This window comes from Aythya marila (assembly GCF_965140915.1).
Source record: "Aythya marila genome assembly, chromosome: 25".
Classification (NCBI taxonomy): Eukaryota; Metazoa; Chordata; class Aves; order Anseriformes; family Anatidae; genus Aythya; species Aythya marila.
In genome coordinates, this window is record NC_139066.1 from 3463420 (window position 1) to 3489871 (window position 26452).

General features: G+C 47.6%; 2 protein-coding genes across 3 annotated transcripts; one reads left to right on the top strand and one right to left on the bottom strand.

Moving 5' to 3' along the window:
- Positions 1–61: 61 nt before the first annotated feature.
- Positions 62–17305, top strand: DDX42 (DEAD-box helicase 42). Of its 2 annotated transcripts, none has more exons than XM_082779157.1 (18): positions 62–126; positions 1675–1911; positions 2593–2743; positions 3357–3418; positions 4169–4205; positions 5721–5870; positions 6133–6237; positions 6876–6995; positions 7462–7638; positions 8120–8248; positions 9077–9176; positions 9875–9922; positions 10470–10567; positions 11533–11809; positions 12431–12657; positions 13965–14075; positions 14477–14578; positions 15255–17305. In XM_082779157.1, exons 2-18 carry the CDS (start codon positions 1691–1693, stop codon positions 15966–15968), a joined length of 2829 nt encoding a protein of 942 aa, XP_082635283.1. In that variant the 5' UTR covers positions 62–126; positions 1675–1690; the 3' UTR covers positions 15969–17305. The 2 variants fall into 2 exon arrangements, with proteins under 2 accessions (XP_082635283.1, XP_082635284.1); XM_082779158.1 differs by having other exon boundaries at positions 76–92.
- Positions 17306–19741: 2436 nt separating this feature from the next.
- Positions 19742–24713, bottom strand: LOC309887359 (parathyroid hormone/parathyroid hormone-related peptide receptor-like; the record flags this gene model as incomplete). Its single annotated transcript, XM_082778981.1, has 13 exons — positions 19742–20098; positions 20405–20446; positions 20534–20675; positions 20821–20915; positions 21049–21115; positions 21711–21771; positions 21926–22079; positions 22274–22451; positions 22800–22894; positions 23046–23170; positions 23276–23386; positions 23795–23900; positions 24636–24713. The coding sequence occupies 13 exons, from the start codon at positions 24711–24713 to the stop codon at positions 19742–19744; spliced, it is 1611 nt and encodes a 536-aa protein (XP_082635107.1).
- Positions 24714–26452: the final 1739 nt, after the last annotated feature.

A 26452-nucleotide genomic window follows, 5' to 3' on the forward strand; every position in this document is an offset into this window, starting at 1 on the left:
CACCATCGCGCATGCCCGGCAGGGCGCGCTGACGTCAGCGCGCCACGCACGTACGTGGGCACGTCGCGTCCCGTCTCCACGCCCCCAGCCCGGTAACCGGGGGAGCGGCGGCCGCGGGGCCGGGCGGTGAGCGGGGGGCGGGGAGGGGGGGGAGTGGGGCCGGCGGGGATGGGGGCGGCTCCCGCCAGGCCTCCCCTCACGGGAAGGCGCTGAGGGAGCCGAGGGAGCCGCGGGGCCGCCGCCCAGCGCCGCTGAGGGAGGCCTCGGCCCGGCCCGGCCCGCACAAAGGGCCCGCGGCGGGCGGGAAGCGCCGTGAGGGGGGCCCCGAAGCGCCCTGAGGGGGGGCCCCGAGCCCGGGGAGCTGTGAGGGGGCTCCGAGCCCCGTCGCTGCCTCCCCCCCAGCGGCCTCAGAGCCTCGCTCCGCCGCCCGTCACCGCTCCGTGGGCGAGTTGACGCGGTTTTGGGGGGGTTTAGGCACAAAACGGAATAAGGAAATGTTTCTTTTTTGGTCCTGGGGGAAAGGAAGGCGCTGAGTGTGTGGGGATGGATCCTTAGACGCGGGTGTTGTCACTCGGAGGGGTGCCCGCTGTGCTGTCAGCACCAGGGCTGCGAAGTTCCCCCTTTTTTATCCATTCCTCATGCGTTTTGGCCTCGTATCCGTGTCAGGTGTGAAAGCTGCACCGGGTGCCTGTGCAGGAACAGTGTGTCGCAGCCAGCCTCTGCCACGGAGAACCAAAAAACACTTCCCCAGAGCCTCCTCATGAGCTCCAGCCTTGAGCCCTACAGAGCAAGCCCCAGGCTGGTAAACGTCCTGCCCAGGGCACAGCAGCAGCGCTGGCTGTGAGGTTGTTTTGAAGTTGTTCCTCTTGCCAGTGAGTTCTGATCCCGTTGGAGGGCTCTCGCTGAATGCGAGGATTCCTTCAATAAGTCTTGTAGCCATTGGGCTGTCAAATTACAAAACATTTGGAAGCGGTGTGGGTTGTGTTCTTTTTGGCAGCCTTAAAGGCTTGACTTGACCATGAAGATGAAATAATTAAATTACTTGGAATGAAAAGCGTAAATCTTAGTATATCAGTTGGGTCTTCAACTAACAGAAGACTGGAGTGGAGAACACGAATAGATGGCTAGAGACACTTGCTTGAGAAGAAGAGGGAGCTAACTTTTTGGCAGAAGTGTGTCTTGTCTCACAACAAAGTGGTGAGCTGTGTGCTCTTTGGGCCTGTTTTTCTAGAAATGTCTGGATTGTAGTGTGGTATTTACAGAGCCGTGAAACACTTGGGGATGGGAAACACTGCATGGGCATGCAGAAATATTTACTGAGCTGACTTTTCATCTCTTGTTCCTCCTGCTGTGCCAGGTTCTGACTTTGGGTTTGTTTGTCTTACATTGTAAAAATGTAAAATGTAAAACAAACAAGCCTGTCAACCTATGCATAAGTAGGGTTTGAGGGATGGGATCTATTTTAGAAGACAACTTCTTTGATTTATTCTTTTTCCAAGTTGTGGGTTTGCTTGTACTTGCAAATCCTTTTCGGGAAATAGATCAAAATTTTGTGGTTACGTTTCCCAAGTCTCTTTATCATGAGTAAAACAACCCACTTTCAAGAACGGTCACGATTGTTTATTCCTGCCTGAAGCAGGAAGGGCATTAATGTCTCTGTTCTGGTTTTAACAGGTATATTGAGGGCACCATGAATTGGAATAAAGGTGGACCTGGTACAAAGAGAGGCTTTGGTTTTGGTGGATTTGCCATAACGCCTGGAAAGAAAGAGGAGCCCAAGCTTTCTCAACAGTCTCATAGTGCTTTTGGAACAGCCGGTTCCTCTGCTGCATTTGCGAAATCGGGACCTCCACAGCTGCCTTCGTTCTACAAAATTGGGTCAAAGCGAGCAAATTTTGATGAAGAGAACGCGTAAGTAGGGTTATTTCTTGTGTCTCTCTAGTTCTAGATTGTGGTGTTTTATACTTCCCAAGGTCAGGGAAAGTACCCGTGATGTTTGTGCGGTTCAGTTATTTAGAACAGCGTGCTCAGGAGTAAATACCTTAATGCTGCATGGTGGTGTAACAGAACCCCGGTGGCTTTACTGAAATAGTATCAAAAATATTGAGCTGGTCGCCTGCGAGAATGCCCGTCCCTGCTACCCGTCCCTGGGTAGATGTTTGGTGTGTCCCTGGACTTATTTACACTTTCTCTGTCTCAGCCTATCACCTATAAAATAAGAACAGCAATACTTCATTGCCTTTAAATACATGTAAAAGACAGTGAGATGCTACAGAAGCTCTTGGAGAGCTCCCTTCCTCCTCTAGCTTTCCTTCTCCCTAAGAGCATCCTTCAGCTGAGCCTCAGACCGCTCAAATCTCATGTTCTGGTACAACCGAGACTTTGCATGAGGTGTTGTGTTTGGAATTGGGGCCAATTAGGGTAAATCTGTGTGCCTTTCACAAGGGAAGCGTTTTCGTGGCAGGTCCTGTACACGCACTGACTTTTATTATCCATCTCTGCATGGGAAGCTTGACTCAACTCAAAAACAGTGAAGGAGAGTGTGCTGTTGTAGGCTCCGTCCTGACTGGGCCAATGTTTGTTTCTTTTCAGGTACTTTGAGGACGAAGAGGAAGATAACAGCAATGTCGACTTGCCATACATTCCAGCGGAGAATTCCCCCACTCGCCAGCAGTTTCATTCCAAATCGGCAGACTCTGACAGCGATGATGATCCTCTGGAGGCATTCATGGCTGAAGTGGAGGCAAGACCCGGCTTGTGAAATGTTTGTTAAGTTCTGTGGCAGTGCTCCTCTCCTGCTGGGAGCAGCAAATGCTCCTCGTGGCTTTGGCAGTCACATTCAGAATGTCCCTTAGCTTTTGATTTTTATTTAAGACGATATTTTAATTAGAACTTAAATGTGAATTAAATGGGGATGTAGCGGATACACTTTACAGTAGCTTAACTATTGAAGTGTTTTCGGTTTGCCAAGGCAATGCCACAAAGAGCTTTGTGTGTCTCTGAATACAAAGCTAACATTTTGTGTGTTTTTCACGACCTGAATGGAAATCTTTTAGGTTTATCAGGAGCAGTTCCTTAGCTGCAGTTCTGTAGTTAGCTGGATTCTATCACAGCATTTGATAGAAGAATGCAGAGAATATATTTTTTCAACAGCACTGCCACAAAGTTACAATATATAAATTTCAAAGGAATTAGAATTTGTTTAATGTTACTAGTGTATGGAACAAGGAAAAGTTTAGTCCAGAAAGTACCATCACTGTAGCATGATGGTCTAGTTACATAGGAACAATTTTTCCTTTCCACATTTTATCGCCTTGTTATGTTTTTTAACGTGCCACAATTTTATGACCTGCTAGGATCAAGCTGCTCGAGACATGAAGAGACTTGAAGATAAAGACAAGGAAAAAAAGAATGCTAAGTAAGTTCTTTCTTGTAATTCCCATTCCTACCTGTGTCTTGTATGGTGCTAAGAAAATTCCGATGTATTTTGTTCATGTTCATTGCTCTGTAGATAATATGAAACAGTGCTGCTGCACCTGTAGTAGTAGAGATGCTGGAGAATTTTTCAAACTTGAACTAAGTTTTAAGACATTCCCTGTAAAGCTGACACATTAGGTAGTGGGTGACAATTGGGATTACTAAATTCAGAATTCAAGCAATTTATGCTTTTGCAACTTGTCTATCTGTTTTGACCAAGGGAAGTAATTGTGATTCTTGAAATAAGTGTCAGAAACATTGATAGAACTTGCATTGCATTGCATGGGGTTGATCAGATTATACATGGTCCTGAAACAGAACACCGGATCCAAATGACCACCTGGGGAAGTCCTGAACTGGATTTGCACTTCCTGGCTCATATTGCTCCTCACTTATGGGACATCTGGTAGCATCGAGAGCTTAGACCAGGATGATCTTTGATGTGGCTTCTACTGGGAAGACGGAATCCTAATCTTTCAGTCTCATTAATAGAAGTAAAATGAAGTCTTTGCAGGGTCGCTGTTATGGTTGGCACCAAATGTGAAAAATCCATGGGTTGGGATTATGAATGTTACTGAGTTGTTAGCGTTGTATCTTCCACAAAGTATCAGCACTAATCAAATCAAAGTGTGGAGCTGAGTATGTGGAACACTTGCAGGGAAGTTTTTTTTTTCTCCGCTTGTTTTTCCAGGGGTATTCGAGATGACATTGAAGAGGAAGATGACCAAGTGAGTTCTTATGCAGTCTTTCTATCTTCTTTTTTTGTTTGTTTTTTTAATCTTCCCTCCCCAAATGTGTAACTACTAGGTACAAACAAAACTCCAGTGTCATGCACAGTACCCGGACAATTCAGCAGGAAGCTCTAGTGGTTACCCTCCTGTCTCCACCGCTCTAGGTGTTTCACCAAAAAAAAAAAAAAAAAAAGAAAAGAAAAGAATATTAGGAGACAATTTCTTTATTTTTTTTTATATTTTTTTTTTTTTTTTACCATTTGAGAAGATTTTTTTGTCAATTTGAATTTCAACTTCCTGTACTACAGGTTTTTCAGTATCTGAGGGTCTCATCAAATTTGAGATTAACTGAATCAACTAATATGGAACACCACTGAGAGGCTGTTGAATTTTCACTGCAAATAGCCTCCACAGTTTGTCTGCTTAGGGCAAGAGTCTGACTTTTTGCTCTTAGTATTCAGAGGAGCTCCAGTTTTGACTGAGGATTGTAGGCATCACCATAATGAAATATTAAGCAAAGAGGAAAGGCTTAATTTCAAAATGTCTCTCTAATTAACAATTATCATGATACTTGTAGTTAAGCAGAGCATGGAAGGGTTCTCTGGCTTGTAGGTCTTTGCTTCCAGTTTGGTGAGTGTAGCCATGCTGAAGTCTGAGCACAGTTAACTTATGCTTGCAGACGGTTGTTCAGAAAGTATGTTGCATGCATATCTAAATGACTGAGCAATGATTGGCCATGTGAATGAAAAAAAAAACAAAAAACAAAAAAAAAACCAAACAGATGGGTATACACACTTCTTTGTAATTGAACCTTGCTTTAAAAATCTGGTCTTAAATCTTTGCTTAAAAATCAATTGAGACTGGTGTTTCTGCATGAGAATGTCGTGATGTGCCAGTGAGACCTAAATGGGATTCTGTGAGATGCATACTTCCTTGTGAGCTGTAAGGATAGCATGTGACAGTGATTGCTAACTTGGGGTTGTGTTGAAGGACTCTTGAAATAGTTTCTTTCCCATTTGCTGTTGACTTTTCATTTCTCGAGTGTAGTTAGAAGTGGAGAAACTATCTTTGGCATAGTTTGTTTAACAAAAAAAGAACAGCATATGCTGAGTAACATTGTGTTCTGTGTTTAAAAACCTGCAGTGTTTGTATTGTGTTTGTGTGGAAATAAGAATAGAATTTTATATTGTTAAAGCATTACAAGTCTTGAGGGAAGGATTTCTTAAGCAAATCTGTAAGAGGAAAAGTTTGTGTTCGTTGTTTTTTGTTTTTTAAAAAAAAAGCATTTGTGGTCTACCTGAACATTGTAGTTGTTTTCTTCATGTCTTCTTACTGTCCTTTCTCTGGGCATAACTGTTGGTATTTGTTAGAAGAACTAGTTCTAGTGAATGTTCTGTTTCTCAATGATGTGTGTGAAAGCAAAAACCGTCTAGCTTCGTACATCATTTAAACGAATGTGGCACTATTCTTGCATCCTATTGTATGCAATTTTACTGATATGTTTTGCTGCAGGAAGCTTATTTTCGCTACATGGCTGAAAACCCTACTGCTGGTGTGGTACAAGAAGAGGAAGAGGATAACCTCGAGTATGACAGTGATGGGAACCCAATTGCACCGTCCAAAAAAATCATTGATCCCCTTCCACCTATTGACCATTCAGAGGTAGGAAGCTTACTCTATTCTATTCCTTCTGAGGGACTGTAGCTAGGAAGTGGATTGAAATATGCTTCCTTCCCTATGAAGCAGTGTTGTAATATTTTACTGCTGTGCCACTTGGGTCATACTGAAGATCCTTAAAATTGCTCCCTATTAAGTTAATGTTATCGCAGACAGCTAAGAACTTTTTTTCTGAAAACTTTCCTTCCAAAATTAGATGTACAGAGAGAATCTTGAGTCTTGGACTAACTGAGCAATTACCTTGCAGATTGAATATCCACCTTTTGAAAAAAATTTCTATGATGAGCATGAGGAGATCACCAGTCTCACCCCGCAGCAAGTGGTGGAGTTACGTCATAAGCTAAATCTCCGGGTAAGCAGGTCACAGAACTATCTTTGTGGTATTATTTATTTATTTATTTATTACTCCCATTCTTTCTAATTGTCTTAGCAGTTTTAATGAAGATTTTGACAGGGAATTGCAAGTTTTGAATACCAAGCCTCTTGGACACTTTTAGTGACTTTGATTTAAAGGAGGTTGATTTTCCTCAACAGTTTTTGAAAGTCATCTCTGGGCTTTTCAAATTGGGCACCCAAAATTGCCAGTTGTATAGTTGCAATTGTACTAAAGAACCACAGAGCTAAGAACTGAAACTGGAAATACTATATTCAAGATTTTTTTTTTTTTTTTTTTTTTTTGCCATTTGAGACATGTTAGTGTGGTGACTTCCTGTGAAGGGAACTATTTGGGGGAGGAAGGAGATAAATTTTACAAGGAAGTAGGTATAATTTTTAGTAGCTTGTGTTGATTGACAACTTATGTAATTTTTTTTATATCTGAAAGACCTAGTTACACGGCACATATGGAGTTTGCACTAAGTTATACTTAGGTCTGTTAAAAAAATAAAAAGCAGTTTTTTGAGGTAGAGAGAGCTTTGTTCATTTTTTTATAGATCTCTTCAGTTTTCTCTTACTGCTTTCCATGAACAAAGATATGTTTTTATTTCTAAGGTCTCCGGTGCTGCTCCTCCAAGACCTGGCAGTAGCTTTGCTCATTTTGGATTTGATGAGCAACTTATGCATCAAATTAGGAAATCTGAGTATACCCAGCCCACTCCTATACAGTGCCAGGTGAGTGTTGTCACTCTCTTACATCTAAACGAAGCTAACAGAATGCATGCAAAGGTCCCTGGTGCGCATGAGGGTGTATACAATTCTAGTTTCCTATATAGACCTGTCACAGAGAAGAATAATTTGGATTTTTCTAGGTAAATAGCTTTGTTATTTTTCTCAGTTTTAGCATTCTTACAGCTGGACAGGATGCATTTATGGCCATGTAAATATATCCTGGGAATGTTGTACTGTGCCCAAACACTGACTTTGTATAGAACACTAACATAATACAGCAATTACTTCCAGCCCTTAAACCAAACTAATTCAGATCTGACTTGGCGATAAAGATGTGTATGAATCTACGTATGCTGCTCTGAGTCCCCTGCAACATGCATTCCTTTTTTATCTGGGTTTTCATTTACTATCTAGGACAGTAATATGCTAAGTTGGGCATAATATGGGTTTAGAATCTCCTTATTTTTAGGGTGTTCCAGTTGCACTGAGTGGCAGAGATATGATTGGGATAGCTAAGACTGGAAGTGGAAAAACAGCAGCCTTCATCTGGCCTATGTTGATTCACATCATGGATCAAAAAGAGCTTGAACCAGGGGACGGTCCCATTGCAGTGATTGTATGCCCAACCAGAGAGCTTTGCCAACAGGTGAGTGTCTAGAAGATATGTGTACCATACAGTGTTTCTACAGAAGAAGGCAGAATTCTGTGCAGAAGTTACCAGAGAACCTCAGTAACCTGTTTGAAAAAATTACTCTGCACCTGCCTTCATTGTAAGCTCACAATCCTCACGCTAATTTTAGTCTAAGGATCATGACAAACTTTAAATCATCACTTTTATACAGTTCTCCCATGTTACTCTTAAGTATTGAGAGTACTGTGGATCCATTACCACAAATCGTATGTATAAAAGAATAGCTTAAATTGCAGTTGAATGCCTAAATAGCTTTCCCAGGTAAGTGAATGGAAGTTATCCACAAGTATTAGAGCGTTCAGTCTTGAGGATTTCTGAATAATTTAATGAAGCTGATAGCTGAAAAGTGGATTGCATGAGCTGGGCTCCATTACCATGGTAGGTGTATCTTCTCAGATCCTTCTAACCTGAACTGTGTCCTTTTTAAAATTCTCAGATCCATTCTGAATGTAAGCGCTTTGGTAAGGCGTATAATCTGCGCTCAGTAGCTGTGTATGGAGGAGGAAGCATGTGGGAACAAGCCAAAGCCCTCCAGGAGGGGGCAGAGATAGTTGTTTGCACACCGGTAAGTACCTGTCTGCTCATAATACATGCTTTGTTGTTGTGTAACTGGAGCTGAGACAGATCTCTCAATATCATTGGTGATGCAGAATTTGTTCTCTGATCGTGAAAATCCAGGTTCTTCACAGGTTACCAGATGTTAAATAAACTGGGATGATTTCTGTCCCAAGAGAAATTGAAAGAGATTAGGTATGATCTTACAAGAGGAAACAGAGTAGCAAGCAAGACCTGCTTTAATCAGTGTCAGTTGTGTGCAACACCAGCTTCTGATTGCTGAGTCTGAAATTTATGAGGAAAATTCCCAGAATGTTTTGAACTTGAGTGACATCTTCCTGAATCAATGTAGAGCCTGTAACAGTTATATTGAAGAGCTGAGGCACTGACTGGGTGTTGATGCTGAGCCAGTGATTTAAATGAGCGTTATTCTCAACTCATTTTTTGCTTACTGCAAAAACTAGTTACAAATTTAGGCAAAACTGAGCGATTAATGGTTGGAGGAATTTTTATTGTGGGTATTTATTGGGGTATTGGGCAAAAAAAGCAAAACGTGAAGAACTCCTGCACCAACAATTTTGGAATTAAATAATTCACAATTAAAGTTAAGTCAAAATGAGAAATCGGCAATTTTAGGGTCTCAGCACCGATATCCTTCAAAAACTAGTCATAAAATTAATCTAGTCATGTATACTTCATGAGAGGTTTAGGAATCTATTTCTATGACTTGAATATTAACACTTCTAGACCGAAGCCCTGACATGTTTTTTGTTCTGTCTCTGGTAAGTGAGGATAAAAAGCAGTTAGGTGATTTCTTTATTTATTTTTTTCTCCACAGGGTCGTTTGATTGATCATGTGAAAAAGAAAGCTACAAACCTTCAAAGAGTCACTTACCTTGTGTTTGATGAAGCAGACAGAATGTTTGATATGGGTTTTGGTATGTACTGACCAAAGGTCAAAGCTTTGGAAAGCGGCAGTGTGTGATTCCCAGCTTAATACGACGGCTTATAGCTCCAGTAGCTTCCTCTACTTAGTACATCATGGAAATTCTTTCTATACAAAGCTCATATTTAAAGGTCTATTATCTGTTGGTATAAAGAGATTAGCAAAGCCCTGTTGATGAACAAATTCCCAAAAGCCTGATTTTTGTCTTAGAATTGGTGAACAGCTTTTGGGTAAGTCACTTCTGTGCTTTAATTCCGTGTGTACAAACTAGCGGTGTTAGAAGAACTTTCTGCTTTCTTGGATCAGGTTTAGTCATTCGGATCTATATGACTTTGAATATGTGTCCAGGAATCATGGGACACAGTAAAAATTTGGCAGTGCTGTAATACCCCAAAGTGAGAGACACTTGTGAGATGTACAGAGTGTGCACAGAGTCAGCTAGGATCTTTGCTTAAAGGAACTTTTGCTGAAGTTCAAGGAACCTTAAGAAAGTTCCTTAAGGAAATTTCAATGAACTTTCATTGTGCAGCAAAGAGCACCAGGAAGTCCCAGTAAAATTAAGTATCAAGTGAGAGACACTCATTCATTCTGTGGCTATTTGTTAAATAAAGCAGTGTAGTTGCATTTCTGAGTTAGTGCACTAACTAATGAGCAAACAGTGTTGATTAGAGCATTTTCTCTCTTTTCCAGAATATCAGGTCAGATCAATTGCAAGCCACGTACGTCCTGACAGACAGAGTGAGTATAAGCAAGTTTCAAAATACAGTACTGGGAGATGAAGGAGGCTATATGGTGGGCTGCCAGTTAAGAATCTGAAGCAGAGCTTGGATTTCTTGTTCTTGACACAGCTGTGCCTGACTTCCTCAGGACTCCAGTGGTGGTATTCTCTGTGGGCTGGTGGGAGGGATTGCTTGTGAAGTGTGAGCATTTAACCAGGCTGTTCATCACTCTGTAATCCCTCCACAGACTTTACTCGGAGAAAAGATGATTAGCTCAATTAATATTCATATGCTCTGAGATCCTGTGTTCTAAACTGGCAGAAAAGAAGGCTCACAGCAGTGCCACCTATTATTCATACCCTATTTCAAATACCATAAAACGTATTTCTACTTTGAGATATTCTAATAGTCACTGTGATTGATAATTTTCATTAGAACCGTTAAAACAGCTTTAGATCCCTGACATACAGCACAGTCATACAGGTTCACAATATCTGTACAGTGTTCTCATAATTCTGAAAAAGATTTATTTTTCATGGAGCTCAGACACTTTCTTTTTCTCTCAGCCCTCTTGTTCAGTGCCACTTTCCGTAAGAAGATTGAGAAATTGGCCCGAGATATTCTGATTGACCCAATTCGAGTTGTGCAGGGAGACATTGGAGAGGTAATTCCACCTTACTTCTGACACAATCACAGAAATGAATCATTCTGTTGTCTGAAATTTATGTTAAGCTGCAGTATTCATCACATATATTTAAGAGTAAATACTTGGTGTTTAAAAAAATAGTTTGGGGGCTTTGTTTTGATTTCATTTTATTTTATTGAGCTTTCTGCCAGGAAATAATCTTGTAGTGATGGGAGGGTTTCACCTAGGAGTGAAACAACATTAAGGCAGTGATTGATTTGTTTATTAGGCTGAATCAATAGGTGTATCCTTTTGCTTTGTCTCAAAAATATAAATAGGGCAATTACAGCTTTTGCAATGGAGGATTTGCAACTTAGACTGTAATGTCTCTCAGCTGGCTTCTGTGGGAATGTTGATCTCTACTTGCTTGACAGTAGCAGGTGAACTATCAGCATGCTTTGGTAGTAAGTCAATGAAGCGGGCAGATGTATGCTTGCTGTGAAGAAACTTTGCACAGAATATATGCAAACTGTTGAGAAGTTTCACAAAATGACTTCAGAACATTCTTCTTTCAACCAGTTCTCTGCATTTATTTTTTTTCGATCAGGGTTGTGAGGTATCCCATAACAAAAAAATGAATGGCTATCTGAGGCCTTGCCTTTCTAGGAGGCCTTTTCTTCTAAACTTTGCTTAAGGAAAAAAGCAGCTGTCCTTGCTCAGTCAGTTTCTGTTTGTGTCAAAGACTGCAGTTTGCCTCTCAGATTTATCAAAGAGTAGCTCACTTAACCCCTGCCTTTTCTGTGTAGTGAAGATAAAGCAGTCAGCAATTAGTCAAGCAGGGGATAACTGAAACCTCATTCAAAGGAGGATGTCGGTCCCCTGCTCTTCTGTATATTTTATTCTCACACTTAGTTTAAATTCCTGATTTAATTCTGCTGTCTGTGTTTGTTTGCAGTACTGTCTTTTGTGTACTGCATTGTGGCTTGTCTTATTTCCCTCCTCAGGCAAATGAAGATGTTACTCAAATTGTGGAGATTTTCCCTTCTGGCCCTAGCAAATGGAACTGGCTGACTCGACACCTCGTGGAGTTCACGTCTTCTGGGAGCGTTCTCCTGTTTGTCACCAAGAAGGCGAATGCAGAAGAGCTGGCTAATAACCTCAAGCAGGAGGATCATAATCTAGGGCTGCTTCATGGCGACATGGACCAGAGTGAGAGGAATAAAGTCATTTCAGAATTTAAGAAAAAAGGGATCCCGATACTGGTAGCTACTGATGTAGCAGGTATGTATGAGCTGTTATTTCTTAGAAAGCCACAAATTGTAGATGTTAGCAGAAAGGTTAATACACTTTGGAAGGCAGCAAGGTTGGCTTCTACACCTGCTGGACACAGTTTTCCAGATGTTTTTCAGAAGTAGTGTTAGCAAAGGGTTACATTTTTAAAGTCTTCTAGAGATATTCGAGTTATGGTGACAGGTATATTATTTAATATACAAAAAGAAAATAAACTGCTTCTTAAGGAAGTAGTTGCTATTCATCAGTCAGCTGCCAAATTATGCATGCTTGTATGAGGAGATGGATGCACTTGAAGCCTCCTCTAGAAAACCTTTTGTACCCAGATGTTTAGCTGAACAAAGAATGGATTTCATTGTATCTTTCTCACTTGAAATAAAAGTCATTTGAAGAGAGATCTTCCATCTCCAATGCTATGAGCTTGGAGATGAGTGATGTTGCTGTACTTAAGGTAGCAAAGAGTTGTGGTGTATGAAGGGTGTCTTAACAGGGATCTGTTCCTGTGAGAACTCCTTTCCTGTGCTGGAACAGAATGATGTGCTGGTAGGGATGGGGTTGCTTTGAGTTCCTCCAGGCCAATCACACTTACCACTGTATTGCTCTTGATTACAGCTCGTGGGTTAGATATTCCTTCCATTAAGACTGTGATCAATTACGATGTGGCTCGGGACATAGACACGCACACCCACAGAATTGGTCGTACTGGCAGAGCAGGCGAGAAGGGAGTTGCCTACACTCTGTTGACTCCCAAGGACAGTAACTTCGCTGGTGATCTCGTCCGAAATCTGGAAGGTGCTAATCAACATGTTTCCAAAGAGCTGTTGGATCTAGCAATGCAGGTACAAAGCAAAACTTTTTGAGTAGAGGAAGGTTACTTCCATGAGTAGCAGAGTGAGAAAATAAGGAGTTCGGAGCTTGTTTCTGGCTCCATCATACATTCTCAGTGAACTTTTGGGAATCTGTATTGTTTTTAAGTAGGCTTTCTAGTGGTCTTTTTATGGCCTCTAAAAGAATGCAGAAGACAAGATGATTTTGGACTGCAACATGTAATCTATTCAGGGGTAAAACATTGACTAGGAAATTAAGAACTGTCTGGTGTCAGCAAACCACTCCAACTCTGCTATCTCATTACAGTCAGATTTTTGATACGCATTAAGAGCAGGTACCTAGAAGATGCAGCTTAGTTGTAAGCTGAACTAGAAGCTGATTACAGGGAACTTTCACTTTGTGAACTGGTTGTGGCTTGATCATTTTACCTGCTTGGCAGTGCTGTCTGGCAGGCTTACTATATATAGGTCTGATGGATTGCTCAAACAATTGTGTTTATGCCTCTGTACTTGTCAGCTCATTAAGTTCTTGTCTTTTGCTGCCCATGTAGCTGCAAAGGAGCAAAGGCTTTTTGGTAATTTTCCATTTCAAGTATGGATTAGCAAGCTTGTGACTTCACCCAGCAGCTTAGACGCGAGCTGCTAGAAGTAAATATTTTTTCTGATGCACAGAGGCAGCAGTTTCAGAAGTGACAAAGTTTGTGAGGCACAGCTCCAAGGCTGTGTATGAGAGAACAGAAGCTGAATGGCTTGGCTTAAAGGCTTCTTCAGGTTTGAACAAACTACAGGATATAAAGAGAGGTGCAGCTAGCTATTATTGAAAATCCTGGTAACAGGAGGTCTGGTTGGACTGCCCTTTCCTAGCCACTGCTTGTTGCAGTAAGTTTTGCTGACAGAACTTCATTTCTTCTTAGCCAGGCAATGGACTAAATCAATAAAACCCAAACATGAACAAATTCAGAGCTCTCAAGTGAACGGCATTAGAGATTGCATTTATTCCCGGGTTTATCAGAATGCAAACCCCCAAAACTTTAATATGTATGTGAACTCAGGACATAAAACTAGTTGTTATAAGGCACATTTGTAGGAAAAGCTTCAGACCCACATGACAGGACTGTCTACAACTTAACTATAAAGCAGTGTAGTCTGCCGTGTCCCATCCTCTTGCAACGGCTGTGTTGTGGATTGGGAAACTGTATTGTTTTGGGGTGGGGTTTTTTTTGAAATGCTCAAAGTCCTTCTTTTCTGAGCCTCATTACCAGCGTTTACCAATCTTTTCATTCCCTGTGTTGAGAAGCATTTGGTTTTCTTTTGCACAGAATCCATGGTTCCGGAAATCCCGTTTCAAAGGAGGAAAAGGCAAGAAGCTGAATATTGGTGGTGGTGGCTTAGGATATCGCGAGCGTCCTGGTCTGGGATCAGAAAGCTCTGTAAGTAGAGGTGCTGAAGAAGTTCTTTACAGGTTCTTGGAACTTTTAAACTCAGGATTGACCAGCTTGTGGCTTTTTTTTTTTTTTTTTTTTTGTGAACTATCTGATTTTACCTTGGTTTTATCACCTGACTGCACTTCAGTTTTGCTTGTACTGCAGGGAGCTGGGAAATGGGGTAATACTGCTGAATAGTGCGTTGCTTAGACCTCCTGCACCTTTACCTTTCTGTCATCCTCAAGATCATGAGCAAAGCTGTGCTAGTGCTCAGTGCTCCTGGAGGTTTGTGATCCTTAGTGGGCATATTCCCTGAGTGCAGAGTAGAGATAAGTTTGGAGAAGTGTTGAATTGAAAGTGTCTGGGTTGGATAAATCTCTCCAGTTGTCCTTTGTCTTTCTGCTTAGGACCGTGGAAACAACAACAGTGTGATGAGCAACTACGAAGCATATAAGCCATCCTCTGGGGCAATGGGCGACAGACTTACAGCAATGAAAGCAGCTTTTCAGGTCGGTTCAGTCACTTGTATCCCAAGTTCTAACTCAGGCACTTGTATCCCAAATTCTACCTCAAGAGAAAAGGAAATAACGTGGAAAAATTTTACTACTGATGGTTCAAAATGTTTTTTATTTCCTCCCTTAAGAGTGCAGAAACCCTGCTGACTTCAGGGAAGTTAAGTTTGGTAGTTGCAGCCATGTCTCATCCAACTGGAGCACTCAGCGTTGCAGTTCAAAGTGGAAGAATAGCACGCAGGCTGCACCGAACAGATCTGCACTACATGAATGTGCCAAACTTATTTTGTTTTCTGCTGCCTGTTTGCTCTTTTTCCCTTTTGGATTCTGCTCCTAGGCTTGATCCTACTTAAGTTGCTTAGCAGCAATAGTGTAACTGCAGACAAAAGAAGCAGGGAACAGAGAAACCCTTTCTCTTGAGTGTGAAAATTAACCCCGCAGTATAGGAGTTCCGTTGTTTCTGTGGTCTGGTAGCAGATGTCCGTTACTAATTCTGTGTTCATAAGCACGGCAGGAATGTAATTGCTCCAAGACTGACTTTTTATAGGAACTCTTTTTACTAGGGGTTCCCCAGAGTTCAAGACAGGCTTGTATATGCATGATGACTGTGTGTTTTGTGGTGCAGTGTAGAGGCAAACATGCTCTTTTTTTTCTTTCCATCTCTTTCTGGCAGTCTCAGTATAAGAGCCACTTTGTTGCTGCAAGCTTAAATAATCAAAAGACTGGAAGCTCTGCTGCTGGTGCTAGTGGCTGGACTAGTGCTGGGAGCTTGAACTCAGTACCAACAAGTTCAGCACAGCAAAATTCTGCAAATCCCGACAGCCCGATTGCAGCTGCCGCAGCAGCCAAGGGTGTTCCAGGTTTCACCAGCACCGGGAATCTGAGTAGCGTTCCCACCTTCCCAAGCGTCGGAGTACAGGGCTACAACAACACCACCACGAATGCCAGCACCAATAATCGAGAAGGCATCAGCAGCACCGGCGTCGCTCCTGGTGGCGGTGGTGGCGGCGGCGGCGGCGTTGTCAGAGAACGATACAACGACAGCAGGAACAGTCGGCACAACGAGGTCCCACGCCGGGGAGAGGGCGGTGGCGGTCGCTACAACGACGTGCAGCGCCACGGGGAAGGAGGGGGCCGCCACAGTGACGCTTACCGGCACGGGGAGGGCCGGCACGGCGACAACCATCGCCACGCTGAAAGCCGGCATTTCACTGACGGGAGCGGTGGCAATCGCAATAATGGTGAGAGCAGGAATATCAGCGAGGGTAGGAACAACGAGAACAGGAATGGTGAGAACAGGAAGGATGCCAACAGCCGGGACAACAAGACAGATGGTTTTGCTGTCCCGGAGCCCCCAAAACGTAAGAAGAGTCGATGGGACAGTTAAAGGCTGGTGCTTCGCAGCCTGGTGGAATCAGTGCAGGTAGTGTTGTCTTTTTCCAGAGGATTTCTTGGGTTTTTTGGTAACTGGTTGTTGAGCAGCTGGGGGAGGAGAAGGAAACCGTGAGAACTCCCCATGGAAGTCTGCGCCGGTACATCTGCGGACAGATTCAATCTAATGATGTGTACATGCGATGCTTAGTCAAAGAGAAATCATTTTGATAAAGCTCCCTGGGTTCTGCTTTTAAACATTCAGTGCTCAAGTGACTCTGCTGGATTTAAACAGATCTTCTTGACAAGAAAGAAGCTGTTTCATGTCCTTGGAACATTAAGAAACTGTTGAAGGTAGTCTTTTCTTAACCAGCATTCACATTTAAAAAAAAAAAAAAAAAAAGCAAACAAAAAAAAAGTTCATCTGGAGATGCTCAGGACCCACCTGTTTAACTTTAATCTTTCAGCAGTTTGTTCAGTGTGGTGAGTTCTTCTCCAGTCTCTTCTTTTCCCATATTCTTCTGTCCCCAAATAATTTGGCCTCCAGATTGGCCCATCTGTCTCTCCCCATCAATTAAGAATGTATTAATTGACGTTGCTGAAGGGGGGATGGAGCAAGTTGATTTTTCTTTAATTTCTTATGAAGCTGTTCAAGGGATCCTTCTCCAGCCCAGTTAACCACGACGTCACACATAGTGAAGGATGAACTCCCTGTTTTTTTTGTGGTCAGTACACCAATCCCATTGCCCCAAGTATTTTATTTCCTTGTAAAAAGAAAAAAAAAACTTCTTTCCTAATAACCTTCATTTTGGTGGAAGCCTGCATAGCAAACTTGTCTCTCTGCTGTGCCTATGCACCCTCTGTTATGAGAGGGCTGATTGCTTTCTTCAAAGTAAAAACAGAAAAGGGAAAAAAAAATGTAGATATGCCACAGCAATCAAAGGCTGGCACCTCCCCCCCATGAAGTGAAGCTAAATGAAGAGGCTTCATTCAGAAATTCAGGGACCTGCTGCTCAGAAGCCTTTAGGGAGAACCTGAAAAGCAATTGATGGAGTGGAACAGCTCAAATATCTCGCCCCATATTGGACACATGTAGTTAAAACTGTAAAATCTTGCTTGACTGTTTTTAACTCATTGTGTGTATTACCTGTTTTTTAACTTTTTTTTTTTTTTTGCACCATAAAGGTAAGGAAGAACTCTTTTGTTGAAACATGTCAGCACCCACCTCTGTCTTGTTTCTACTGAGAGAAGTATCAGAAACTGTCAGTTTTTTGTGACATTGTGATGTTTTCTTTATCAGCTGTGCATTTACTTTCTGCTTGCTCTAGTAAATGTTTTATTACTGGGACAAAATACCTAGCATGTGCTTTTTGTTCTCTACTTCTTCCTTTGGCTGGTCTGGCATTTGGATAGCGATTTGTCTGGCCGGAGATCTGACTGCCTCCCTTTCTTTGAACAGAAGTTTTGGACTGTAGTTTAGAAAATAATTCCTGTGGTTTTTCTCAGCGTCATTCACTCCATACTTTTGAAAACCGTATTTTAGCTTCAAAGCCTGCTGGGGAATAGATTTCTCTCCATTTTACCAGCGTGGAGGTGTGCAGTCCAGGACACGTTGCTTCTCCCAGCCTTTCCTGGAGTCACTGTAGAGCTGGAAAGAGGGCTCAGCCCCAGTCCTGTCAGCTGACTTGCACGTGTGCTGGTTTCAGTTAAGACATAAACTTTTTTAAAAAATAATAATTTGATAATTGAATAAATTGATAATTTAATAAATAATAATTTGATTATTTGGGCCCCCTCACTGTCTAATTGTAACACAGGTTTTAGAATGGCTTCCACTTGAATTATCTAATCACAGTCTAGGCAGAAACCTCTTTGCACTGATTTGAGCTCTGTAAAACTGGAGACTTCAGCATATTTAGTGTTAAGATAAGGATGATGTCTTGTTCCAGGGCAGATGCGGCAGGGGGTTAGGAGCCACTGCTGGGTTCCTTTTTCCTTATCACACATAGTGTCTACCACTCAGCACAATTAAAGATTTGAGTTTTAAAACCAAAAAATAGCTTGGTGGTCTAAAACTGCCCTCTGCTCCCTCCCTTTCTTGGTCTCAGGTCGCTGCCACCAGGAACTGTCCTGTACGGGGGTTTCTCCCCTTCTTTTTAATGCATCCCTCTGCTGTTCTGATAGGATGATTGAAATTCCTCACCCCTCTCTCAGCTACCAGGAGCCCCCGGAGAATGGAGTGAGTAAATATTGATCGGTGACAGAGAGCCATAAATGTCAGTTCACAGGTCCCCGTTAGATACAGGAGGAGGTTGGTTCCTTTTCCGCAGAACAAGGTAGCAGTGTGAGCTGCATGCCAACTACCCTGACTGGGAACCTCTCCTTGCAGGGGCTGGCTGTGCTTTCTTCTGAACAGGCAGGAGCACAACCCCGCTGAGCAAATCAGTTACAGGAAGCTCAGGTTTGGGAAGTACAACCCTGCTCCTTCCTCTGCTCGAGCATTGCTCGCCCCCTCTGCCTCCTGTCCCCCAGAGTGGGGCACTTGCTGCCTTGTCTGGGGGTGATCAGATGTGCCATCTTCCAGAGCAGGAAACCTCGTCCCTGCCCTGATGTCTCCTGGCCCTCTGGCTGCAGGTTCCTGTAGTGATTTCTAATCCTTGTGGCTCAGTTTGCACCTGAGACTTTCACCAGAAAGCCCTGCACATGCACAGGATTAGTTACGAGTTCTCTGTCACTAGCTTTATTATAAAATTGTTGCCTTGGAAGGTGTCTCAAGCAGGAAAAAACCACCGACATGCCCTGTAACTTCACCTGGTGTATGTACCCCCTCTCCCAACAACACTGTAATCGCCACCCCCACCCCACTCCCTCACCACCTGAGTGAATTATCTGCGCAGGGCATTGCAATATCCCTGGGAATGCCTTTTCCCAGCTGGGTGCTGAGGTTTTCCAGGCACTGTGTGTGCCACAGAAGGGGCAGGAGGGAGCTGGGAGGGATGAGCAGTGAGGGTAGAGCTGGCTGGCCGTGAACCTGGCTGGGTTTCCAGCCCTTCACCCCCTCTGCTTCCTCCCGTAACCATTTGAGACCGTAAAGAAGTTTGAGGATGGAAGCAAGCCTTGCAGAACGTCTCTTTATTAACTAGCTTGCAAAAAGACCCCAGGGCCAAGGCTCGGGCGTGCTGTGGTCTCTGCATTTCCACACAATCACAGGGGACCGAGGCATTTTGCTGCGCCCTCCCCAGGCTGTAACATGCGGTCTGCCTCCCTCAGCCCGTGGTGTCCCGGTGCCTCCATGCCCCCTTTTTGTGTCTGAGCAGCGCCTGGGAGCAGTCACAGCACTGCTGAGCTACGCAGGGGTGCAGGTGAGGGCAGGGTGAGCAGCCAGCCCCGGGCTGCGCAATGCAGGAATTAATGCCAAGGAGGGGAGGCAGACTTCAGGGCTGCGCTGTCCTTGGCTCAGCTTTGTACACGCTGGAGCTGAAGTAATCTTCCAGGCTGTCAGATTGGGCCTGGAGGGCTGTGTCCTGGTGGTGATTCAAGGCTGTGCATGCACAGGCATCGCTTACACCACTCATCTGCGCGTGGAAGGAGAGGAGGTTTCGAACCAGCTCGTTTTTAGGCCAGGTAGGTACAAGAAGGAACAGGAGCCTGCGGGCCCTTTGCGTGCTGGCTGTGAGGCAGAGGGAATCGTGTTGATTCAGCTGCTGACCCCTGCCCCAGCTCCACACACGAGCACAAAGGGAGCCCAGAGCACAAGGACCAGTCCAGCTGGGAGACGCGCTGCTAACTTCACAGCATCGTCTCCAGCTCTTTGTTCAGGCTGGGGTGACTCCGATCCACGTCTAAGTCCCCGGTGGTTTCCCCGCAGGCTTTCTGGCTCATCTCCTGGGTCGGACAGGGCAAAAAGTCCGAGGGAAAGGAGCCGGGGATGGAGCCTGGCAGGCTGGTACGGGCTGGGAGCAGCAGCCCGCGCTGCTGCGTGCTCCCCGCCGCTCGCCCCGCGAGGCTCATGCTGAAGCTGGTGGTGGCGTGGGAGGCCAGCCCACCGTAGTAGCAGCTCCCCCCGGCGCTGGTGGCACGTGCCTTCTGCTTGAAGTCCAGCGCCAGGCTTCTCCGAAAATGGGCTTTCTTAATCTCTGCCTGCACCTAAGGGAGGGGTTGGAGACAGCAAAACTCCCTTCTCCTTCCCTTCTCCTTCCCTTCTCCTTCCCTTCTCCTTCCCTTCTCCTTCCCTTCTCCTTCCCTTCTCCTTCCCTTCTCCTTCCCTTCTCCTTCCCTTCTCCTTCCCTTCTCCTTCCCTTCTCCTTCCCTTCTCCTTCCCTTCTCCTTCCTTTCCCACAGTGATGAATCAGTTTCCCTCCAGTTCCCTTCCCAAGCTGGGGGCTGTGGCTTAAAGTCACTGACCCTAAAGGGGCTTGACCCAGAGCTCAGCTGCTCCCATTTCTCACTTACCTCCCCGTTGCAAAAGCAGTAGATGAAAGCCACAAAGAAACCCTGCCAAAAGAGACGGAGGTGGGCTTTGAGTCCTGAGCCGGGATGGGCATCGCTCGGAGCAGGGCAGGCAGCCCCAGGGCAACGCACCTGAGAGGAGTTGAAGAGCATCTCGTAATGCATCTGGATCTGCCACAGCACCCCGGAGACGTCGGTGTAGGGCATGGCCATGAACACCACGTAGTGGACTCCGAAAAGCGGCATCAGCACCAGCGTGGACTTGAGCAGCTTCCTGAGAGGAGAAACACGGGGCGGGGAGCTGGGACCTGCCAGCCAGCCCCGAGTGCCCCAGCGAAGGGCAGGTGCTGGAGCTGCTGCAGAAGCTCCAGCTTCAGCTCCTGGGGCTGGGGCATGGTCTTGCTGCTGCCAGCACTCACCTGTACTGCTGCCGGGGGTCCAGCTTCCCCGTGTTGGTCTCCCAGAGCTTGGAGGCCAGCACGCGGACGATGTTGAGGAAGAGGAAGAAGTTCACCTGCCAACAGATGCCCACCGTGGGTTTGTCGCCTGCAAGAACCCGACCCAGCAACCGCAAGCAAGCAGCCCTGGGTGGCTCCCAGTCCCTTTTCCCTGGAAAGGGTGGGGAAGTGGAGCCATGGGGTTCTCACCACGACAGCAGCCAAGATGGGGACCTGATAAATCCACTTCATGTTCCCCGCGCTGAGGTCCCAGCACCTGAAGAGAGCGGTGAAGAACCTTTGGAGATGCCTGCAGTCACTGGTGAGAACTGCTGGCTGATGGTCCCTGTCCCCCCCAGCCACCGTCCCCATCTCCTGTCCTCCCACCCTTCACCTCTTTGTCACCTCTGAGTGAGCCTGGCTGGGAGAAATCCGGAGTTTGGGTAAATCCTGACCCAGCAGCAGCCCTGTTACAAGCACCCCCAACCCTCATGGTGTGGCAAACCAGTTTTAAATTAACTTGAACCCTCCTGAGAGCTCCTTGTCTAAACCTCCTGCTCTAAGTCCTGTGGTCTTTCTTTTTTTAAAATCTTAACTTTAGGACATACCCTTTAGTATTCATCTTGGCACCACTTATTGACCAATTTTTGATGTAAAGCTGCATCCAGCTTCCTTCCACGTGCAGAACAAAGATATTACTGGTCTAGATGACCGACAATTTTATGATTAAGCCTTGTATGCGTGTTGACTCCTCTTGTTCTTTTCAGAATTTTTGCATTTCCAGAAGCTCAGGTGCCCACAGATTTCTTGCTAGCATTTGCAACCAACCTTTCCCTCCCCAGAGGACTGCTGGTGCAGGAGGAGCTACGTACTGCGTATCCGCCAGGGAGGCCCTGACGCTGGCCCAGACAGACACAAAGACAGCAGGGAGACCTGGAGGGACAGGATCCGGGGTGAGGAGCAGAGCTGAGACACCAGGTTTGCAGCCAGAATTGGTTCCTAGCTATGTCCCATTGCCCTCATCTTGGCAATCGGTGCTGTTCAGTGCCCCAGCACCTCGCGGGGTTGGGTTGGGGTCCAAGCTTACCCCAGCCGATGATGATGAGGACCCACAGGTAGCTCTTGTTGGAGAGGAAGGCCATGAAGATCAAGCTGTGCAGGTAGAGACCTTCCACCAGGATCCAGTAGTGGTTGGTGGCCAGAAAATAGAGGAAGAGAGTCACCACCACCTTGCAGCCGACCTGCGGGCAGAGAGGTGCCCACATCAGACCCTCCCCTGAAAGCTGCGGGCCACCAGAGCTGCATCTCCTTGAGGTTTTTCCTTCCCCTCCCTGGTAGCATCACCCCGAGTGTCTCAGCCCTACATCTCCTTGCACCAGGGCTCCTAAATCCCCCTTCCCTCTGCTCCTGCCCCCGGTCTCCGTGCAGCACTTGCCAGGTGGCTCCGTTGGCCCAGCGAGGAGCCCATTTCTGCCTTGAAGTCGTCCTCCCGCAGCTTCTCCGTCTCGCTGGCCGAGTAGAGCACCATGTCCTTCACGAAGATGCTCACCGCCCGGCAGATGAAGGAGGTGAAGAGGTGCACGTGGATGTAGTTGCGTGTGCAGTGCAGGCGCCTACGGAGAGGGGTGCGACACGAGCCCAGCCCTGGCTGCCCAAAAAGCTCAGCACGTGGGGGCTACCAGGCAAGGGAGGACCTGGAGAACGTCAGCCCCAAGGTGTCAGCCCCTCGTGGGCACATAGGGCAGCTCTGGGGGCGAGTGGGGTTTCCTCCCCCTCCAGGAGCGAGGAGCTGGTTGTACTGGTCACCAGTACGTGTTGGGAGGCTCTGGGAAATGCCCTGAGGTTTGTGCTGGGGTAGGGGTGGTGCCGGTGCCCCATGGGGCTGCTCCCACTGGGGCTGTGTGCAGGAGATGGGGACATGGTCATCCCCCCCGCAGGGATGGGGTTCAGCTCCTCCTTACTTGAAGTAGGAGAGGATGCAGACGGCCACGATGAGGGAGGCCAGGGAGATGGAGTAGCCGATGGTGTACATCAGGTGCAGGCGGTCAAACACCTCCTGGAAGAGAAGGGCTCTGCTCCATGCCTACCCCACGGCCCAGGACCCTTTCAGCCTCCAGGCTGAGAGCACAGGAGGAGCAGAACTTGTTCTGGGGAGCCCCCAGCCCCGGCCATTCCCCTGTTCCACAGCCCACCCCCAGCAAGGTCACCTTCTCGCGGCTCCGGCTCTCGGAGGAGAAGAGCACAGCGCATTCGGTGTAATTGGCCCAGGTCTTGTTGAGGCTGAGAGCCATCTCCCACGTCCCGTAGGCGCTGCAGTACCTGTAGGCATGACCTGGGAACGCGGCGGGTGCTGTGACAGCGGCAGAACCCAGGGGAGCCCCATCTGCACCCCCGCTGGGTGCAGGCGGCTCCCCGAGGTGCGGCTGCGAGCGCTCACCTTTGTGGTTGAAGTCGTAGATGTAGTCGGGGCAGGGCACAGCCACCTCCTCGCTGGGGGAGCCCTCCGGCCAGCAGATAATCCCGTCCCACTCTGGAAGGCAGCTGGTATCTGGCCAGGGAGCAAAGGCACATCGCACCCCGTGTCCAAGCAGCGCCTCGTCCTGCCTCTGGCCTCCCTGGGCCCCAGTCCAAGGCAAGGAATTGCACAACCTTGCCATCACCCTGCAGAGCAGGGGGATCAATCCCATCCCCATCCCATCCCATCCCATCCCATCCCATCCCAGAGCTCGTTTGTGCTGCAAATGGGGCTGCCCAGTGCAGCCAGCGCTGGCTCATCAGTGCAAGGATTTGATTAGCCCCTAATTACACCCAGGAGCTGCAGAAACCCATTCCAGGACCCTGTGGTCCCCAGGAGCTTTGTGTACCCCTGGCCCCGTCCTGCTGCCATCGGAGGGGACAGCTTTCTCCATGACGTAGACCCGGGATTGCCCCCCGATGCGCAGGGTCAGGATGCTACCTTTGATCTTCTCCAGCTGGGCTTTTATGTCCCTCTGGCATTTCTCCTTGGCTTCCACCAGGAGGTAAATCTGCTCTTCTTTCGTGAGCACGTCATCGGGGTCCACCTGCCCAGACAAAAGTGGGGTGAGGACCTCCCCCATCACAGGGGGGCTTTGGCCAGTGGTGCCTAACAGCAACTTGGCTCAGGTCTGCTCCGTGCGCTCTTTGCACCCTCCTGCATGGAACAGGAGCATCCTTGGGTAAGAAATGAGCCAAAGCTGGAGCAAGAAACAAGCAGAGAGGCCCGGAGTGCGTCTGGAGGAGGTGGGCAGAGACAACAGGGCAGCCAGGCTCGAAATGAAGGCCCCGCAGCCTCACAGCACTGCGCTGTCCCCGGTGAGCCAGGTGTGGGCAGCTGGGGGTAGAGTTAAGTGATATGGGAAGAGAGAGAGATAAGGGAAGCGATTCAGAGCCGGGATGGGCAAACCAGCAGCTGTGGAAAGGAAAAGGAGACAGGATGCTGGGTGCTCACACAGTGGGGCTGTGGAGGCATGGATCAGTAAGGGGGGGTGCTTTGGGAGAGGCGCTGCCGTGGGTGCCCCCAGCTCTGTCCTTACTGCCAGCCCCACAGCCAGAACTCACCTGGGTCCCTCCAGCCCCTTGCGAGCCCTGCCCGGGGCACGTGCAAGAAATGGAAAAAATCAAATCAAATCAAATCAAATCCCATCACGGTGTCCTTCTGCTGAGAAGCTTTTAGGGGAATGCAGAGGCAGGAGGTGTGGGCTGCCCAGAGGTGATCAGCAATACCTGAAGGCAGCAGAGCGGAGGGCCCGGAGGAGCCCGGGGCCACGCAGACTTACCAGAGCCCAGGCAGAGCTCAGGAGGCAGCAGCAGAGCAGGGCCACCACAACGCCTCCCCCGGAGCCCGATGCCACCATGGTCCCGCCGGGATCCTCAGGGACGGAGGGATGCAGAGAGCAAAGCCTTTGCCTGGGCGCAGCCGTCCGGGCACTGGGAATCTCCTCCAGCCCACGGGCTACAAAGCGAGCTGGCACGTTCGGCGAGGCCGAGCATCTTCTACGAGCGCCTTCCCGGCCACGGTCTCCATCAAGGTGAGATCGGGCGTTGCCAGGGTGGTATGGCCGTAGGCAGGTGAGGTGGTAGCAGGGGCACAGCGTGTCCCTGGGGGCTCAGGGTGAGCCCCAGTCCCGGCAGGGCTATGGGATGCTCGTGGGCTTGCCACACGTGAGGGTCTCCCCCCGCCTCGCGTGCTCCTCTTCGCTCCCCACGTCTGCTTTAAGCAGCTCCCGGAGCGAGAGCAAACAATTCCCGTGGGGATGGGGACGGCAGAGCTTTATTGGCTTAGCCCTAGGTGCTAAAATCCTCCTCAGTCAAGGCAGATTCCTCCTCTCAGAACTCCTCTCACTGCCCGGTGGCTTCATTTGTCAGCTGTCACGGCATCCCCCTACCGCCCCCAGCTGCAGACTGGTCCCGAGGAGTCGGCAGACTGGGAGAAATCCCAGTAAGAGTGGCTGGAGGTGGGCAGGCAGAGGGTGCCACACGTGAGCATCCTCACTGCTTCGCTGCTGGAGCTGGGATGTCTTTGAGGCAGACGCCGTTTTAACCCTTTTCCTTCTCCTGGTGCTGGGGCGTACGCTGGGGAGGTGCAGTGGGGTCGGCCCCGCACCCCAAAGGACACGCACCCACGGTGCTTGTGCAGGACCTCGCTGTGGGGCCATGCCCAGAGGGGATGTGGGGTGGAGGAGCTGCAGCTCCCTCATCACCTGCATCCCCCAGGGTGGCCCCTGCGTTTTGGGATCGTGCATACACCCGGCTTGTTCCCACCACCCCACTGGTTTGGGCACCTCGTGTCCCCCCAGCATCCCGACCATCCCCCTGGGGAAATGGGGGCACAAAGCAGGGCGTCCTCCCTCCCTGAGCAGGTTGCCCGCTCTGGGATGAGGCTGAAATTCAAAACCCCCACTGAAAACCCTGGGAATTTCAAGATCCCAGCCGGGTGCTGCACCCATGCAATCCGTGGCTGGGTGCAGCTTTCGCTGCCTCCGTAAATGGCAAAATCCCGCACGGGGCAGAGCCCCCTGGGGCCTCCCTTTGGGTTTTCCAGGCAGGGGGGGCTCGCTCTGGTCCTAACCGGGAGCCTCCCCGCTGCAGGGAGGAGGTCAGGCCTCGCCAGCTCCTGCAGCGAGCAGAAACAGAGCCGAGAGTTGTGAGAGCAAAGCAAATCCTGGAGAGAGTGCCCAGGAGGTGCTGCTGGCTCGGATTAAATCAGAGAGGAAAGCGAGCCTCTGGGTCACTTCCCCTGCCTCGTCAAGCTGTAAATGAGGGATTGGGGCAGGTTTGGCAGCTGCCCATCACCCCAGCCCTATTTAGCCCCCAGCCCGAGCGCTGTGTGGGTGCTGACCCCAGCCTGGGCTAAATCAGGACGTCACCTGGACTTTTAGGGCAAGATAAGGGCTAAGTAGTTAAATTGCAGGATTGATATTTTCTGGAGGCTCTTCTGGGTGCCGATTTCTGGATGAGGAGCTCCCAAGGGGTGCAGATGGGGTTCGGGTGGGGTTATTTGGGAACGGGTGCTGCCTGAAGGGGAGGCAGCAAAGCTCCGGGGCGATTTGATTCCCCCCCCCAGTCGAAACCTGACCCAGACTCCGAGTTTGCA

Excerpts from the sequence above, each read along its gene's own strand:
- DDX42 (XM_082779157.1), top strand. The coding sequence starts at position 1,691 with ATGAATTGGAATAAAGGTGGACCTGGTACAAAGAGAGGCTTTGGTTTT. Across the intron at positions 3,419-4,168 it reads AAGGAAAAAAAGAATGCTAA|GGGTATTCGAGATGACATTG; the intron begins GTAAGTTCTTTC and ends TTGTTTTTCCAG. Across the intron at positions 4,206-5,720 it reads TTGAAGAGGAAGATGACCAA|GAAGCTTATTTTCGCTACAT; the intron begins GTGAGTTCTTAT and ends GTTTTGCTGCAG.